This window comes from Amblyomma maculatum, chromosome 2 (genome assembly GCF_055883805.1).
Source record: "Amblyomma maculatum isolate TAMU_Amacu chromosome 2, ASM5588380v1, whole genome shotgun sequence".
Lineage (NCBI taxonomy): Eukaryota > Metazoa > Arthropoda > Arachnida > Ixodida > Ixodidae > Amblyomma > Amblyomma maculatum.
The window spans coordinates 157,424,572-157,442,784 of record NC_139345.1 but is presented as its reverse complement, the minus strand read 5'-3'; the positions used below and the strand labels follow the sequence as shown (position 1 = coordinate 157,442,784).

The window sequence follows — 18,213 nt, the reverse complement described above, 5'->3', positions numbered from 1 at the left end:
CACAAGAATTTTGATGGGGAACTTTTCTGCATTCGTCACATCACGCACCACCAACTCGCTCTGCAGCATGCTCTCCAAAGATAAATATACTGGTTGTCCGAGCTAAAAGTAACCAAAGTTTTAAAAATACTGCGAACGCGAGCCCAGTGAAACCAATTCAGGGCTGTTCAGATGGTTGGTTGGTTTGTGGGGTTTAACGTCCCAAAGCGACTCCGGCTATGAGAGACGCCGTAGTGGAGGACTCCGGAAATTTCGACCACCTGCGGTTTTTTAACGTGCACTGACATCGCACAGCACACGGGCGCCTTGCTTTTCGCCTCCACCGAAAAGCGGCCGCCGAGACGGGGATTCCATCCCGCGTTCTTGGGAACAGTAGTCGAGCGCCGTAACCACTGCGCCATCCCGGCTTTTTTTTTCTTTATTGCATGAATTTGTACAAATACATCAGTAAAAGATCGTGGTTCTCATGCCCCTTGGCTGACAACCGTGTCTAATGGACTTTCATTACCACAAGTTCGCCCATCAGGCTCAAGACCTCCTCCGCAGCGTCTTGCTGCTTCAAAATTTCTTTTAGTTTATACACTTGTTCAACAAAATATTCACATAGAGATCGTGCATCGACATCACAGTGTCTATAAGCCATCCTACTCCTCCAAATACTGTGAAGGCCCAATAGCATGATGAGGTCATACTGGAAATCATCATTAACAGTTGTCAAGCACCGAATTCCACGTGGCGTCAATGGAGGGTTTTTTTTTTAAGTCTCCTTTGTAACACATCCCAGTAAAACACCGCATCCCAACAATCCAGGAACACGTGCTCAACTGTTTGAGGTTTCCTACATTTCAGTAACGTTATTAGAACAGACTAATTAGCTATTTTTATTTACTGGCTTGAGAGAAAACGTGTCCGTGCAAAAGTTGTAGCTCTTCTCGAAAAACAGCTAGCTGTGTAGTCTTCACCTAACTAGCGTTTACGTAAAGTGATGTTTTACCGGCCGAAAACAACGTCAAGAGCAATAAAAAAAAACATGCTCGTGACTGCGGCGCTATTTTAAAGCCCCCAAACAAGTCCGAGATAACAAAACCCGCTTTTCTGTGCCGTGCTGTCTACAATAAAGCTGGGTCTACGCCCTTGGATAATGATTTAGAATAAGAGCCCCTCACGTGGCAGCATTTTTAAAGGCCTATAAATAGGGCAGCGTAAATCATATCGTGCTGGAAACAACGTGTCTAGCCGTTTCTGGAAAAGTTCAACAATTATTGCATTGACACTTTACCTCGAACGGCAATAGTTAAACATAGTGAATTAATACTTACTAATTAATTAACCTCGGTTACCGAACAAATGGTCCAGATTAGCATAGGCACCTGTGTACAGCTCTGAATCTGTTTTACTGGGCTCGCTCTCGCAGTATTTTTATAACCTTTGTTACATTTAGTTGGGAACCCGGCATATATTGTTGGGAGCAGGCTGGACAGGAGCTTTTCTTGCTTTCCAGCATGCTCTGCTCGCAACGGACTACGCAACGCAAAAAAAAAAAAAATTAGTTGTGGTTTAACACTGGTTAACCCTAGGTGAATTGCGATAGCAACGGCGGAAGCTTCTTTTGCCTGCTACATTATTCCCCTATCACGCCCTATCAGTGTAAGGTGCTACATTATTGGGAACACTTTAGCTCATTCTTGAGGCGAGAGCGTAAGCTACAAGCCCACATATAAATGAGAAGGGTTCAATGCTGCTGAACCGATTGTTGAGCGAAAGCATTAGCTGCCGTTGACCGAGCGTTCTTCTTCTTCTTCTTCTTCTTTGGCGGCTGTTCAAAGTGAAACGAGGCCTCGGCCGGGACTACGCGACGACTTGAAACCTGTCGCAGTATTGCTATCGCAATAAAATGCCTTCTCGTGCGGCTCATGCAGGTACCGGACAGAAGGATCAAGAAGGGTCAGCAATACGGCGCCGCTGAGAACGGCGGCTACGTACCCGATGTGCAGCCCGCGGGAGCGCCAGTCCAGAATGATGATAGCGCTCCCGCCCAGAGATGTTCCGATGGGGTGTCGGGAGAGGAGACGTCCCTGAGCGGCCGCTGGCCAGGCCGCCGTCTCCAGCGGTGGCAGTGGTGGCTCGCTCTCACGCTGCAGGCAGTTATCGCTTGCCTCGGAAATGGCGTCCTCCTCGCCGTGCAGGTGGGCTCGAAGGGAACATTACTGTCCTTACAACTAGGCCCCATGCGCCCACGAGGAGCCTCACATAACGACCTTCAAAATTCGTTCGAGGAGTCCTAAGAGCAGTGTTGTGACTATGATGGAATAATTTTACTCGATAGCATAAGAACACCGTGTGAAGAAAACACGACATTGCCAGAATCGCCAGCGTATGCGCCGCCGTTTGTGAGTACAGGTCGAGATGAAGTCGAAATTAAAGAGGAACTTCCTTTGGCACAGACAAGGAAAATGAATTGTAGTTAATTGCGGAGCATTCGATTTGGAACTCACGACCATTGGAAGCGAGACACATAAACTTAGGTTTATTAGTTCAGGCGTGTGGGTCGCACATAGTGAATATGTTGTGGTCTTTCCCTCAGTGGTTTATCTGAAATGGGTGAAATGATGGTAACTTTGATTTGGTTGAAGAAGGGTGTATTGGGATGTCCGGAGGACAGCAGACGTCGACCGTCGGCGCAAGGCGATCGAGTAGCGAAGCACAATATCGGGTCCGATCATTGCAGCTCGAACTTTAGTGCACGCGACAGCTGGTCGGCTTAGAACCCCGAAGCCTTCCTCGTCATCTGTGTTGGCGCGGTGCCACCGTTTTTTATACAGTGTATGATAGATAGAAGTTAGAAATTACGGGTAAAGAAGCGGTGCGGAGGATAAAGGCAACGAATGAACCAACCAAATCAAGCCGTTGTCTGAGTTGCTCGGGAAGCCCGTGATAGCGAACAACGACCAGAAAAGCCAACGACTAGGTCCCTTAACTTTCGCTTTACACTCTAAAGGTGCAGCATAAGCATCTCCTAAGATTTAATGCGCCGTTTATGTAACCTCAATGTGCTGCTAGGAAATGTTTTCCAATCTAAATCTTATTAATTTATGACTCTGCCTATGCTAGAGCAGGACTTTTTGACGGGTTAGTTGGCACATGACCTTGATTTTTATAGCGCTGAAGAAACACCACAGGAAGAGAGACAAAAAGCGCTTCTGTCCTTTTGTGTCTTTCTTCCTGTGCTGTTTCTTCAGCGCTATAAAAATCATGACTATGCGAGGGGTCCACATTGCTTGAAGCTCCCTTGAGAAATAGACCATCAGGGGTCACATGCCCTAAACCAAGATTAGGGTAGAATGAAACATTTATTTTAAGAGATTCAAGTTAATGACGTAGAACCGGATGCAACTTAATGACAAATGTTTCAGTAGAGTCGAAATGAAGAGGAAGAAATGGTTTGGTTCGATTTACTCTAGACTAGATGGTTGAAAGCCCGAAGGAGACAGTCTGCAAGGGCCTAGGCAGTGGGACAGTCCAGAAATTTTGACCAGCTGGAGGACCTTGACGTACGCTGACATCGCACAGACACGGACAATTTGCCTTGCGTCCTAATCGAAAAGTGACGCCCTTGCCAGATTGAACCCACATTTTTGGGTTCAGTAGGCGACCGACTTATTCTGGGCTACCACGGCGGGTTCGAAAAATAAGTAGGCATGAGCAGAACTTGTAATGCTACGGAAAGATAGCTAGGGTTGTTTGTGTAGGAGGGGTGGCAGAAAGTCAGGTGGGCGGATGAGGTTAAGAAGTTCTAATTGGTCAAGTGCACGCAGCTAATACATGGATGTGTTTGAATGGAGGAATATGTGAGAGGCATTCACCCAGCAGTGGGTATAGCCCGTCTGATGATGATGATAATGATGATGATGAAGGGTAGCTTATTGGGTCCTAAGAGAAAGCGAGCATAATAATGTGCGAGAGGAATCGATAAGGGCTGCTGATATTAGGAAGGCAGTGGCGATTCCGCGGCCTGTAGGCGCAAAGGACCAAGTTAGCAAGTGAAATACGCTCGAATCCTTTGTCCTACAGTGCGCGTAGTCAGGCCGATGATGGCGGCTAGTCATGGCAGCTAAACGTTTTATACAATGATATTGGTTACTTATACTATACACATCAAGAAATGATTTATGCCTACCTGGTCGCTCAACCTATAGGCAAAGGCAGCTTCATAGTTTGGTTACCTATTTTTGCGATACATCTAAAGCTAATTTTGAACTACCTGTATGTTACCAATTTGGCTACAAGTCCCAGTTATGTAACGGACGTTGTCTTTTGTTTATCTGGTATCTTTTCCCTATTATAAAAAGTGTGCCGAGTGGTCGAAACACTAAGAAACGACCGCGACAACAACTCGGCATTTTTCCGCAGACCTACTCGAGCCTGCCGTACGGCCAGGTTCCTTACCACCTGGCCACTAACCTGGCTGTGATCGCGAACCCGCTGTCATGTGCCGTAGCCGCTGTCATTCCTCTGAGCAACCTCGCTGGCCTGGGGCTCCTCACTGCTGGCGGACTGGGCTGTGCTGCATATATCCTGCTGCTAGCACTCCAGAGCCCACACCCTGTTCTCGTGGGAACCGTGGCTGGCGCAGCACTCATGGTGGGTATCTGGGAAAAGAGTTAAGCAGGTAGTCGGGCTACTTTCGACTAAACCAGATAATCTCGCCTGTAAGTAAATTTTGGCAACTTTTTGTGCCCACAAAGAGACCAGGGCTGGCTTGCACGATAAAGTCCGGGCTAAATCCACACTTAAACGATGTTTTTAGTAAGACCAGACTTCTGGAAGACGGCTCGGGTTACGAATGTTTTGGTTCCGCTCGTGTTCACCACAGTGGCTTCCCTGAAGGCCCTCAGCAACTACGGGGGGGAATTTTACCTCGTAAAACAATTTTAAGCCGCAAAAGGCGGGACAGGGGAGCGTATTCCTGTATTTTCCTAATTTCTCTACTTAGGTACCTGACGTCCTTGTGTCGTAGCTAAGTCGGCACTAGAGTCGTAATCGTGCAAGCGACTTATGAAAGTGAGAACTGAAGCCCAGTCTCGATTCCAGTCTTAAGCGGCCATGCTAGCGGCCTATCCTTTTGACTCAGTTAAGTCTAGACTTATCTAAGACAGTCTTAAGACAGTTTCATGATTGGCTCAACGTCACAGAGGTAATAATAATGGCACAGTGCATTACTTACTAAGGTAATTGCAAATAGAATCAGCACAACAACTAGGCTTAAATCAACCAAAGGATCCAGAAGGTTTTCGGAAAGGATACTGTACTATCGATCATATCAATACTATTGTCACGTAGTGATGACAAGGTCGATGACACAAATGAAGGGTCAATGATTGCACTGAAGAAACTCTTTATTGGGCTGACTTGCGCCCGCAAAAAAACTAAGCAACTCAGCGGCGGCGATAGCAACAAACGTGCTCGTCGATCGTCGAACAAAGAATGCCACTCACACTCATCAACGCTCAATTTAAGGGCTGCTCAGAACAATCTAGATGACGTCGCAAACTGCTACTAGTGCACCCTGGAACATTGTGGAAACATACGCAAGTGATCGAAATCTTCGAGACAGATCTCGGCGGATCTTTCGCGGCAAAGAAAATGATAACGCGTCGTATCGCGACAACGAGCATGAACAAACACGCGATACAGAATTGATACGCGTGCCAGAATCACAGTGATAAGGCCGCATGCCGGCGGCTGTAAAAAAACAACAAATACAGTTTTGAAGGTTTCGCGGCATTACTCCCCCCTTAAAAAAAAAAACATCGCCTCGATGTTCCAAAACAATGCAACTTAAACATAAACAATGCAAAGTTTAAACACCACAGATTATTTAACGCGCGTAATACGGCTTCAGTCGTACAACATGTACAATTTCTGGGCGTGCGCGTCGCCGTTGTGATGCTGACGCTCCATCGGGAATGACTTCATAGTCCAGTGGTCCGACGCGGCGAATGATTTTGTACGGTCCAAAGTATTGACGCAACAACTTTTCACTTAGTCCGCGACGGCGAATTGGCGTCCAAACCCACACTTGGTCTCCTGGATTGTATTCTACGTGGCGTCGTCGTAAGTTGTATTGTCGGCTGTCGGTGCGCTGTTGGTCTATGATACGCAGCCGCGCGAGTCGTCGGGCGTCCTCTGCACGCTGCAGGTAGGCGGCGGCGCCTAGGTTGTCCTCGTTGGTTACGTGCGGCAGCATTGCATCGAGCGTCGTCTTGGCCTCCCTGCCGTACACAAGTTTGAACGGGGTCGCTCTGTTCGTCTCCTGGACTGCCGTGTTATACGCGAAGATCACGTACGGCAAGATGGCGTCCCAGGTCTTGTGTTCAGCGTCGATGTACATGGCGATCATGTCCGCTATCGTTTTGTTCAGGTGCTCCGTTAGGCCATTGGTCTGGGGATGGTACGCAGTTGTTCGTCTATGGCTTGTATGACTGTATTCCAAGATGGCTAGCGTCAACTCTGCCGTAAACGCCGTTCCCCTGTCCGTGATGAGCACTTCTGGGACGCCGTGTAGCAAAAGAATTTGTTCGACAAAAAATTTGGCGACTTCTGCCGCGGTGCCATTTGTTAGTGCTTTTGCTTCAACGTAACGGGTAAGGTAGTCAGTGGCCACGATGATCCACTTGTTACCCATAGACGAAGCTGGAAAGGGGCCGAGGAGATCCATCCCAATTTGTTGAAAGGGCAGGTCTGGGGGCGGAATCGGGTTTAGTAGTCCTGCTGGTCTGATAGGCGGCTTCTTGCGGCGTTGGCACTAACGACATGTCTTCACGTAGTGGGCAACTTCGGCAGGCAGTCGCGGCCAGTAGTACTTCTCCTGGACTCGACGCAACGTGTGTGCAAATCCGAGATGGCCTGCTGTGGGCTCATCATGCAACGCCTGCAGTATTTCCTGCCGGAGGTTTTTAGGCACTACAAGGAGTTCCGCAGTCCTGTTGGGTGCGAAGTTCTTCTTCACGAGGAGGCCATTGCTTAACGCGAACGAAGATAATTGTCGCCTGAACACACCAGGAGGGGAAGCGGTCTTTCCTTCCAAGTAATCGGCTAGCGCTTTCAGCTCAGGGTCTGATCGCTGTTGTTCTGCGAAACTGCTGGCGCTTACCGGTCCCAAAAAGGAGTCGTCGTCATCGTCCTTCGGGGGAGCGTCGACGGGAACGCGTGATAAGCAGTCTGCGTCGGAATGCTTCCGGCCTGACTTATAGACTACAGTCAAGTCAAATTCTTGAAGTCGTAGGCTCCATCTGGCATGGCGGCCGGAGGGATCTTTCAAATTAGCCAGCCAGCAGAGCGCGTGATAGTCGCTTACCACCTTGAATGGTCGGCCGTATAGGTATGGATTAAACTTAGAAGTGGCCCAGATGATCGCGAGGCACTCCTTCTCGGTCGTCGAGTAATTGACTTCGGCTTTTGTTGATTTATTATTTATCTGAAAGTACTGCAGTTTCGGGAGACCAAACAGGTGGGAATATACAGAAACGAAGCAGGTCAGCTTAAAAAAAAAATACTTGAAACGGGCGCATGATTTAACAGAAGAAAAAATAAAAGGGATCACACAGCAGCAAATGCAGACCAGTAAATGAATGCCATACAAGAGCACAAAATATAACATTACACAATAGGACATGTAAATAAGGGTAAAAACAGCAGAAAAGTAAAAAACATCACAACTGTAATGCGTTTGTTACACCACAATCAATACTTTCCAAAGAAAAAATGGCTGCAGGCAGATTGTTCCGCTCCAGTATTGTTGGTGGAAAAAAGGAGTATTTAAACTAATTAGTGCGCGCGGTATAAGGGAGCAAATTATGGGCATCTGTGTGTCTTGATGAGCGCGATAAAAATGGCTGAATATAATTTTGTGATTTGATGTTCAGATACTTTCTGTAAATTGCAAATAAAAATTTAAGTCCGCAATTTTCCGCCTAGTTTTCAATGTTGGGATGTTATCTGACAGAACCTTTGATATAGAATCAGTAGCTCTATATTTATTTAATATAAAGCGAACTGCTCGCCTTTGAACCATTTCCAGCTTTTGTTTGTTTTTTACGTAGAAGAGATCCCAAACCACTGAAGCATACTCGAGTTTCGGCAAGATAAATGCTTTGTAGGCTTGAAGTTTTAGGTCGGAAGGTGCCTGTCTTAGCTTGTGTCTTAAAAAGCCCAGTTTACGTGTAGCAGATGCGCAACTCTTTGTTATATGCTTAGACCACGAAAGAGTGTTAGTAATTGTAATTCCCAGGTATTTTTATTCATCCACTTGCTTTAAAAGGTGACCATAGATAACATAAGAAAATACATAGGGATGCTTTTTATTTGTGACGCGGAGCAGTACTGTTTTTTGGGAGTTCAGTGTCATGCCCGATACCGCACACCATTCACTGATATCCGTTAGACTGCCGAGTAAATTTCTTTGGTCTTGTTCACATGTTATTTGTTTGTAGAGAAGGCAATCATCTGCAAAGAGGCGGATGTTAATATTGGGATGAATGTGAGTAATTATGTCGTTGACGTAGATTAGGAAAATGATAGGCCCTAAAACGCTTCCCTGTGGAACTCCCGATGAAACCGGTAAAGTCAGTGTGAGGGACCTGCTAGCATAGGCGATCACTTTCTCCAGTCCGGCACTCTTCTGGACGAGAACGGCTCCTAGGCCCACACTGCTCGCGTCAGTGTGAATTTCGGTCTCGGCGTTTTCATCAAAGTGGCCTAGTACAGGAGGGCACTGCAAGCGGCACTTGAGTTCGTCAAAGGCTTCTCCTTGCGGCACTTCCCATTTGAAAGGTACGTCAGCCTTTGTAAGCTGCGTCAACGGTACGGCGATGCGCGAAAAGTTTCTGACAAATCTTCGATAATAAGCGCACAGCCCAAGGAATCGGCGCACAGCTTTCTTGTCGGCAGGCGGTGGGAATTGTGCGATTCTAGCTGTTTTCTCCGGGTCTGGGCGAATACCATCCTTGCTAACGATGTGACCTAGGAACCGCAGTTCTTCGTAGGCGAAGTGACACTTCTCTGCTTTTAGCGTTAGCCCCGATACCTTGATGGCTTCCAGCGCTGTCTGCAGTCGCTTTAGATGGTCTTCAAAGTTTGACGAGAAGACAACAACGTCGTCCAAATATACCAAACAAATCTGCCACTTCAAGTCTGCCAGGACTGTGTCCATTATTCGTTGAAATGTGGCTGGTGCGGAGCAGAGGCCAAATGGCATTACCTTGAACTCAAAAATACCGTCTGGTGTGATGAATGCAGTCTTTTCGCGATCTCTTTCGTCGACCTCAATTTGCCAATATCCGCTCTTCAGGTCCATCGATGAGAAGTACCTTGCATTGCAGAGCCGGTCAAGAGTGTCGTCGATGCGCGGAAGCGGGTAGACATCCTTCTTCGTTATGCTATTGAAGCGGCGGTAATCAACGCAGAAGCGAAGTGTGCCGTCTTTTTTCTTCACCAAAACGACTGGTGCCGCCCAGGGGCTGCTCGATGGCTGGATTACGTCATCACGCAGCATTTCTTCAACTTGATCGCGAATGGCCTGGCGTTCTCGCGGCGATACACGATAAGGGCTGTGGCGCGGAGGTCGGGCGTGTTCGTCCGTTATAATGCGGTGCTTGGCCAGTGGTGCTTGTACCTTCGATGCTGACGAGAAGCACTCCCTGTAGCTTCGAAGAAGACTGCGAATCTGGTCTTTCCTGCTGTGGGTCAATGCCGGGTTTATGTCAAATGTGGGCTGACGGAATTGGTTCGGTGCGTCTTCCAGTGGTTGGTCGTGGAGGGCGAATACGTATTCGAGGTCCGCTAATTCGTCGAGAAAAGCCATCGTCGTGCCCTTGTTGAGATGCCGGTATTCTTCGGTGAAGTTTGTTACCAGCACCTGAGCTTGTCCTCTTCTGAATTTCGCGATGCCTCTTGCGATGCGGACACCTTTTTCTAAGAGCAATTGGATATTTCCTTCGACGATGCCTTCAGTGGTTTCGATGTCTGCGCTACCTACGCTGACTGCGACGCTTGATCGGGGCGACACGATCAATTCTTCGTCGAGGACGTTTAGAGCGACGTGTTGCTTTGAAGTCGTTGTAGCAGGTATGGCGTTGTCTGCAGAGAGCTTGATGAGCTTGGATGGGAGGTCGATGATAGCCCTATGTTCACTTTGGAAGTCCATGCCTAAAATCACGTCTCGGGAGCACTGCTGCAACACCACAAAGTTGGGGGGGGGGTAAGTACGCCCATTTACGGTTATTCTTGCAGTGCATCGTCCCGATGGAGTAATCAGGTTGCCACCTGCGGTGCGAATCAGCGGGCCATCCCAAGCGGTGGTAACTTTCCTAAGATGAGAGGCTTACGGTCCACTGATGACTTAATAGTCAGCTCCGGTGTCTACTAGGGCAGTGACTCTGCGACCGTCGACATCAACTTCAAGGTCGCTTATTCGCGTCCTCGCATTGCACGTGGGCCTTGGTGTCCGATCTCGGCTCCATCGTTTCTTCAGGTCATGGCCGGGGCCTACAGTTATTATTTCGCTGGGCAGCGGTGTCGGCTTGCACTCTGGTCGTGTTGTCGTCGATGTCGTCGTGTGGAGCGGCAATGAAATAGCTGCTTCGTCGTTAGTGGTCGTCGTCGGCGGAAGATCTTCGTCTTTTTGCCGTTGAGCAACCTCACCTCCAAAGGTTGCTGCCTTTAGTTTCCCCTCCGAGGGCTAGGAGGCCGTCCTTGCACGTAATTGCGGCCCGGCGACGCAAATCGGGCATTGTAGGGCGATGGCATTGTACGAGCGTGACAGACGCCTTGGCGACGAGTGCTCTCCGCTGCGCAGGAAGTCATTTATTTGCTGTGGCCGCTCGCTAGGACGGGGTCGTGGAGCGTCGACAGCGAAACCACGGAGGCCGATCCGCCTGTACGGGCAGTGACGGAGGATGTGTCCTGCCTCACCACAATGGAAGCAGAGCGGTCGGTTGTTTGCTGTCCTCCAGGCGTCGCACTTTCTGGGGCTTGGGGGTCGTTGGTAGGCTTGGCGGGCGGGGGCCAAGGAGCGGTTTTCAGGAACAGGATGGTAGCGGCGAGGGCTCGGAAAGTCATCACGTCGGGGCGCAGGGCGACGTAATACAGCAGCGTAGTTCATCGCTGTTGCCTCTTGCGTTGGAACAGTCGCAGCCGTCGCTTGAGGAACGCGCCTGCTGGACTTCTTCACGGACGACGTCCGCAAGCGTCGCCACCTGGGGTTGTTGCGAGGACGGCATCAATCGGCGGAGCTGCTCTCTCGCACGATCTCCGGAATGAGGTCCCGAAGGTTCTCTCCGCTTGCAGATGCGCTGGGGTAGTGGCTTGAGTAGTCCGGCTGAAGTGGTCGCTCGTAGTGGCGCATCCGGGTGTCCAACGTCTTCTCGATGGCAGACGCTTCCGTTTCAAATTCCGCCACGGTTTTTGGCGGATTTCTGACAAGACTTGCAAAAAGCGATTCTTTAACGCCTCGCATTAAAATTTTACTTTCTCACCTTCGGTCATGTTAGGGTCGGCGCGGCGAAAGAGGCGCTTCATCTCCTCAACGTACGCCAGGACAGGGTCGTTAGGAAGTTGAAGTCTTGACTGAAGGAGGACCTGGGCTCTTTCCTTTCGGACGACGCTTGAAAAGGCAGTCAAAAACGCTTCCTTGAAAATGTCCCAATCCTTCATAGCTGTCTCATGATTTTCGAACCAAACTCGGGCATGTCCTTGAAGAACAAAGTAGACTTGCGTGAGTTTCGCGGCGTCGTTCCAGCCACTGAATTCTGCCACACGGTCGAAAAGGTCCATCCAGTCTTCTGCATCTTCATCCGGTCGTCCATGGAATCAGGGGGGCTCACGGGGTTGGACGAAAACAACCGGTGCTGTAGGCTGGGCCATTGTCAGCGTCGATGCCTTCCGAGATCGAATGGGGTCCGGCAGCAGACCGTGTTCAGGTTGGAGCCCTTGAAGCCGGCGACTGGTTCGGTGGCCTGTGGGCTGTTCCTCCAGGGTATTAGGAACAAGGGTGGGGTCGTCGCTTGAAGAATCAAAGGCAGCACCTCCACCAGATGTCACGTAGTGGTGACAAGGTCGATGACACAAATGAAGGGTCGATGATTGCACTGAAGAAACTCTTTATTGGGCTGACTTGCGCCCGCAAAAGAACTAAGCAACTCGGCGGCGGCGATGGCAACAAACGTCCTCGTCGATCGTCGACCAAAGAATGCCCTCACACTCGTCAACGCTCAATTTAAAGGCTGCTCAGAACAATCTAGATGACGTCGCAAACTGTTACTAGTGCACCCTGGAACATTGTGGAAACATACGCAAGTGATCGGAATCTTCGAGACAGATCTCGGCGCATCTTTCGCGAAAAAGAAAATGATAACGCGTCGTATCGCGACAACGAGCATGAACAAACACGGGATACAGAATTGATACGCGTACCAGGATCACAGTGATAAGGCCGCATGCCGGCGGCTGTTAAAAAAACAACAAATACAGTTTTGAAGGTTTCGCGGCACTATTATCCAGGTGATGAAAAAATGCTCAAAATATAACCAACCCCAATACACAGCATTCATTCATTAGGAAGAAGCATTTAACTCAGTCGAGAATACCTCAGTAATCTGTGATTCGCTGGTAATATTACCTTGGTAAGTGACTCAGAGGATGTTCTGCAAAGTATGTTTGATGATGTAGGCAGGACTAGCAGAAAGGTAGACCTAAAATAATATTCAGAATACTGAGGCAGTGTTCAACAGCCTTGAAAAGAAACAGCAGTCTGGAATAGGTAGCAAAGCACTGGAAGGGCAGGCGAATATGTCTACTAAGGACAGGTAGTAACTGCAGATCCGGACCATGAAACGGAAATAACACGGAGAATAAGATTGGGATGGCGCACATTTGGCAAGCACTCGCGGTTTATGACTAGCAGCTTACCGGCATTGCTCAAGAGGAAAGCATATAACAGTTGCATCTTACCTGTACTTACCGCTGGGGCTGAAACGTAGAGGCTAACGAAAACAGTTCCACTTAAGTGGAGGACAATGCAGAGGGCTATAAAAAGAAAAATGGTAGGTACAACGTCAAGAGATAGGAAGCGTACAGAGTGTGTCAGAGAAATAACTCAAGTAATTGGCATTGTAGTGGAAATCAAGAAGAAGAAATAGACATGACCAGGGCAAGTAGTGTGATTAGAGGACCACTGATGGTCGCTAAGGGTAACAAATCGGATTCCAAGAGAAGGAAAGCGTAGCGGGGGCGACTGAGAGATAGGCGGGCGGAGGAGTTTTAAGACGTTCACTGGGGTCAAGTGGATGCAACTAGCACAAAACCGGTTTAGAAAATCGTAAATAGCACTCAGAACGAGAGTATTATCGCCTGGCCAGATACTTGCAGTTTGCGCCGGCAATGTCAACAGAAAAGACGAATTTAGAGAGCCAATACTAACTCATGTGCATATTTTGGAGGTCAGTGTAGCAGAGAAATATTCTTGCTACCTCAAATACAGGAATAATGATTCATTCGCTACCGCCATTTTCTGAATTCAAACCTGCCGCCAATCTATACATCTAAGCAGGCGATCGGAGAGTAGAGCAGTGAAGTGAATTAAGGAAATTAAATAATGCACCATAAAAGACTCAATCTGGTAAAAGAGCACCCAAAAGTGAATGTGGCTCATTGCTGTCCATGTAACATGTGTTTTTTTTCTTTTTATGGCACATAATAAGATCAGGCTATGGTGCGTCATGTATGATAGCCCTATATAAACAGGATCTGGCCCGTATATTAACAGGATGTGGCTCATTTTTGACTTGACAAAATTATTTTTGTGCACGTTTTACAAGCGATATACGGCAACATTTGCTTTACTATGTTTTAAAGGAAAGATTGTGGACAACCTTGCAACTAAACCTAGATTTGTGTTAGATTTAATTTCTCTATATGGTTCAATTTAGAAAGGAAACTCCTAATGCGCCCTTAATCTATCATTTCATCGCCATTTGCCAACGCAGTTGACTACTTTAGACACTCAACGAGAATTGGCGCTGTAATACAGATTTCTATCTTACACTCGCAGAGTTTTGGAATACTTCACTCTATCGCTGTGTAGCAGTAATCTTCATGGAATGAAGAATGAAAATCACAGGCCGCTAATAAAACTGGTAATCAACCCCGGCCTTTAACTATAAGGCTTCTCCACTACAACATGAATTGGCGCACATGCGGAAAAAAAGTTATTTTGGCGAAGTGTTATACGTGTCGAAATATGAAACATTCTAGCTCTAAAGCAACACAAAAAGTAGACACGAACAGAGACACTTCCAATAGCTATAGAGTTTTAAGTCAGTGAGTTGAAGCTGGCTGCCTCTGAGGCATAGATATAAAACTAAGAAGCATAACGCAAGTTTCTCGTCCCTGGAAAGAAGAGAATCATGATACAGTTTGAATGTTGCCATGTTGCCGGTGGTAACAAATTTCCGAGGCACTTCAGTGACGGCCAATGAGTAGTTGTTTTAGATCTTGTGTAGTCGAGTCATCGCTTTTACATCTAACAAACGGCACGATCTCTTAATTACTGCTCGAGCTGTACGCCTACGCTACCCAGTCCAGTTCCAGTAGGAGTTTCATTCAGCACTGCATAGACTATGCAGTCTACTATAATCTTAAGAGAGAGCTGGAACAGTGCAGGAGAAGGGCATGTGCACGATTCATATTTCTTAAGTGATAGCAGGTACTTCAACTAAGGTTTAACCAAACCAAACCAAACTAAGGTTCAAGTATTTGCGGTCTGCAAGCATCGCGTAGTTTCACAGCAGCCGTTGTTAAGGGTACATTTCTCGGTTCTGCGACCGTAACTCTCCGCCGGTCTTATTGATCAGCAGGCGGCGACGTAAGCGCGCTTTGATGCGACGTTGAGCGGAAACCGGACGCCTCCTGCGCATGCGCACTGACATCGGTGGGTCGAGCGAGGTTTGCCCGCAGTGCGTACGTAGGCGACCTGCAAACCGGTACACGTCGATGTTAGTAAGACTCTGCTCGGGTAAACATCTGCAATATTACAGCAACGCCCACATACTTTTCTCGCTGAACATCGTATTGAGCTTTTATTTTTCGTTCTGAAATATCTGCATAATTGACCATGAATTCGATCACGTTCTGTCGCTGATGTCTCATTCTGCAAGAGGCGCTCCTAAACTGCAGACGCATTAAGTTCAACCCTTGTCTCAATGTGCTTTGGTCACAGGAAAGGAAAGGCGCAGTTTGTCATACGTTTCTATGGACACCTGCACCGAGCCGAATGGGTAGGGATGAAGTTGGGAGTGAAAGTGGAAAGAGAGGAAGAGGAGCAGTAGTGGAGGAAATAATTTCGACCACCTGGAGATCTTTAACGTGCGCTGACATCGCACAGCACATGTGCTTTGCAACCTTTTTATTTCTTCTATTTAACTACTAATTGCTGAGGGACACGACGGGCTGTGAAAGGAGGAGTACCCATTTTACCTCTGCCTAAAATTAGTGAATAGTTAAAAAATTATTGTAAAAGAAGTCTATAAAATACGCATATGCCTCTGAATTCAGCGATAGGAATTGAAATTGCAAAAAGGTAGGGAGACTAACTTCTTTTTGGGTGCCGGAACGAATGACAATGTGTTCATGTATTCAGGAGCCTTGAATTTTTATTCCTCTTTTTAGCGGCCAGCGCTACTTAAGCCAATAGAAATTCAGCATGAGTATGCGCTGGTAGCCTTTTTCTTGAACTTTAACTAAGGATGGCGGTTCCTGAGCAGATTTACGCTTGTAAACCGTCACCGGACAAACTGTCTATTATTGCTTTAACTCTTGTTGACTTGAATAATCAGAATGTAGTGTGTGTGATGTATTTTTATTCATGGGTCTTGTGATAAATGTGCAATGTTCAACCTTTTATATTCTCTTTAGTAGATGGTTCATCACTTTGAAGCTCGATTAGTAAGCATCAAATAATCATGATGCACTGTTACAGAATGCGTGCAATTTAAACTACTGTAAGACTAAGAACATTAGATTGGCACCAGTTCGATCTTTTCTCTTAAGTCCGTCACAAATCCACAATCGATGTGGTTGATTCCTTTGCAAGTAGGATTACAAACTGTCACTTGGTACGTCGTTGTTCTTTAACACCGATATGCAGGGACAGAATTTATGTATATGCAGCAGGAGAGAAGGATAAGCGTAGAAAAAACAGAAACGTATTTCACGTGAATAAACAAACTCGTTAGTAAGCAATGAGGAGTTTCGCCAGGCGAAAAAATTGCGCACCTTTTAGCCAACACTTCTGATGCTGTCATGCATAAGGCGACGCGTAATAAATACATTAGTTTAAGGCGACAACCCGGCTGCAGCATTCAAATTCACACGCGGGAGTCCAATAATCCCCGGATTGTTGACATTCCGACATTTGAGGGCCACCGAGGACACCGGCCTCGTCGACTTTCGTTTCATTTCAAATCCAAGTGTCTAGGTTTTGTGCATCTGCTTGCTTCTGTTCGAAAAAATAAACAGGATGTGTTATATCTGCCGAATATCGAGCTTTAAGTCCGAATAACAATTCTCGTCGCCTTAATCAAATTCTTCACGTTCACGATAATATTGATCTATACACTTGGCGATCTCTGAGCTGAAGTAGCTGGGGACTTGATGCGGCCTAAGAAATCGCCGTCCGGTGTATTTTAGTAACCTTTTCCTTGTGGAAATTGTCGCTGGCAGTGATATGTTTTCCTTGAATAGCTGTTTTACTGCTCTTTAACTGGCCTCTTTGTGAACAAAACGTCGCACGAACCTACTCATAGTTATCTCCAGCTTACGATTATGGCATCGGGCACTGCACCCTATTGTTCAGAGCAATAGATAAAAAAATATAACAAAGCACAAGAGGGGCGCTTAAAATGATTGCTTGCGGAGACAGCGTATGTCGAAACGGGCTCACTTAACGAGGCTTAACATATAAACCGCTAGCAATGTACAGCGTCGAATCGACACAACCTTTTCTTAATGTGGTTGATTCAAAAGATGGCCACCGGTAGTGTGGTGAAGTATCATTGATTGTAGCTAGAATTGTGAACGCTCAGACGCCACAGGGCGCTAAGTGTGTGCAGCCAGAAAATGAACTTGATCGTGCTCCTCTATTGCGGCTTGAAGCAGTTACACTACTGAGTTCGGAGTGTTAGGATTCTCTACTGGAAGGTTTCAATATTTATCTTAATATACAAGACAAATGTGCATGCACTGTTGGTGATTGACAAGGACAAGGTTAAAAGACGACGCAAATGTTTAAGTGCAATCTACTAACAGATGCTTGCTTCATTCAAGTGTAAAATGAAAAAAGAACAAGTATGTGAACTTAGCCCGATAAAATAAAAGCTAAAAAAAAAAGACAACTCCGCAATGCACTACACTAATAAAGAAGTGGAAAAAAGACAGGACATATAAAGAGATGTCTGTGAAGCTTGGTTTGGGTCTGCCCGGCGTAGCAACAACCGCTATGCATGCCAGAACTAATGCGCGGGCATTGCACCTACTTATGAGAGACATATTTCCAGATCATATCAGTCACCCTTTGGGAGAGAGCAACCAAGGAGGAACTAATGGCGTCTGTGTGCTCGGAGTCATGACTCATAAGGAACGATTCCTTTTCCCCTTCAGTTCTTTAGAACCAACAAGTGTGGCTGCTGGTGGAAAGCGGTATCGCTCTTTCCTGTGTAAAGTAAGCTCTGGCTAAATTGTGCCCGGCAAAATGGAAGAAAACTTGCGATTACGAATGATCCGTCTGAGTGACTGTAGGTACACCATGAGGCTTCTGGTTGATGTGTCACAGGCGTGTCTATAATAACTAATAACGAGAAACAGCTTTTTCTACCACAGAAAATCATTGAAAAGAAGCATTTTTGAGTGAATCCTTACATACGTGATATCTCGCATAGCCCAGTATAGATTGGCCAAAATACGTTGGGGGTCAATGTTGTCATTCTGCCTGCCCGCTACAGGTTCAAAAGCATATGCAGAAAGGTTAACCAGATAGAACCAGCCGTTGAGTAAATGGGATATAAGGTTCGTCATATCCCCCCTTTTACATATTGCTCAACAGGGGTGACATATAAGATATTTCTCTCTTGTGGCGCGTCTTGCGTGGGCCAGACTGGAGTT

General features: G+C 47.0%; 1 protein-coding gene across 1 annotated transcript in view; it reads left to right on the top strand.

The window, feature by feature from the left end:
- LOC146200259 (solute carrier family 52, riboflavin transporter, member 3-B-like) overlaps positions 1-18,213 on the top strand; it is a 95,380-nt gene that overhangs the window by 74,155 nt on the left and 3,012 nt on the right. The window contains exons 5-6 of the mRNA XM_084595455.1: positions 1,920-2,186; positions 4,411-4,641. Coding sequence (XP_084451581.1) covers positions 1,920-2,186; positions 4,411-4,641 — 498 coding nt within the window. The remainder of the gene's footprint in view (positions 1-1,919; positions 2,187-4,410; positions 4,642-18,213) is intronic.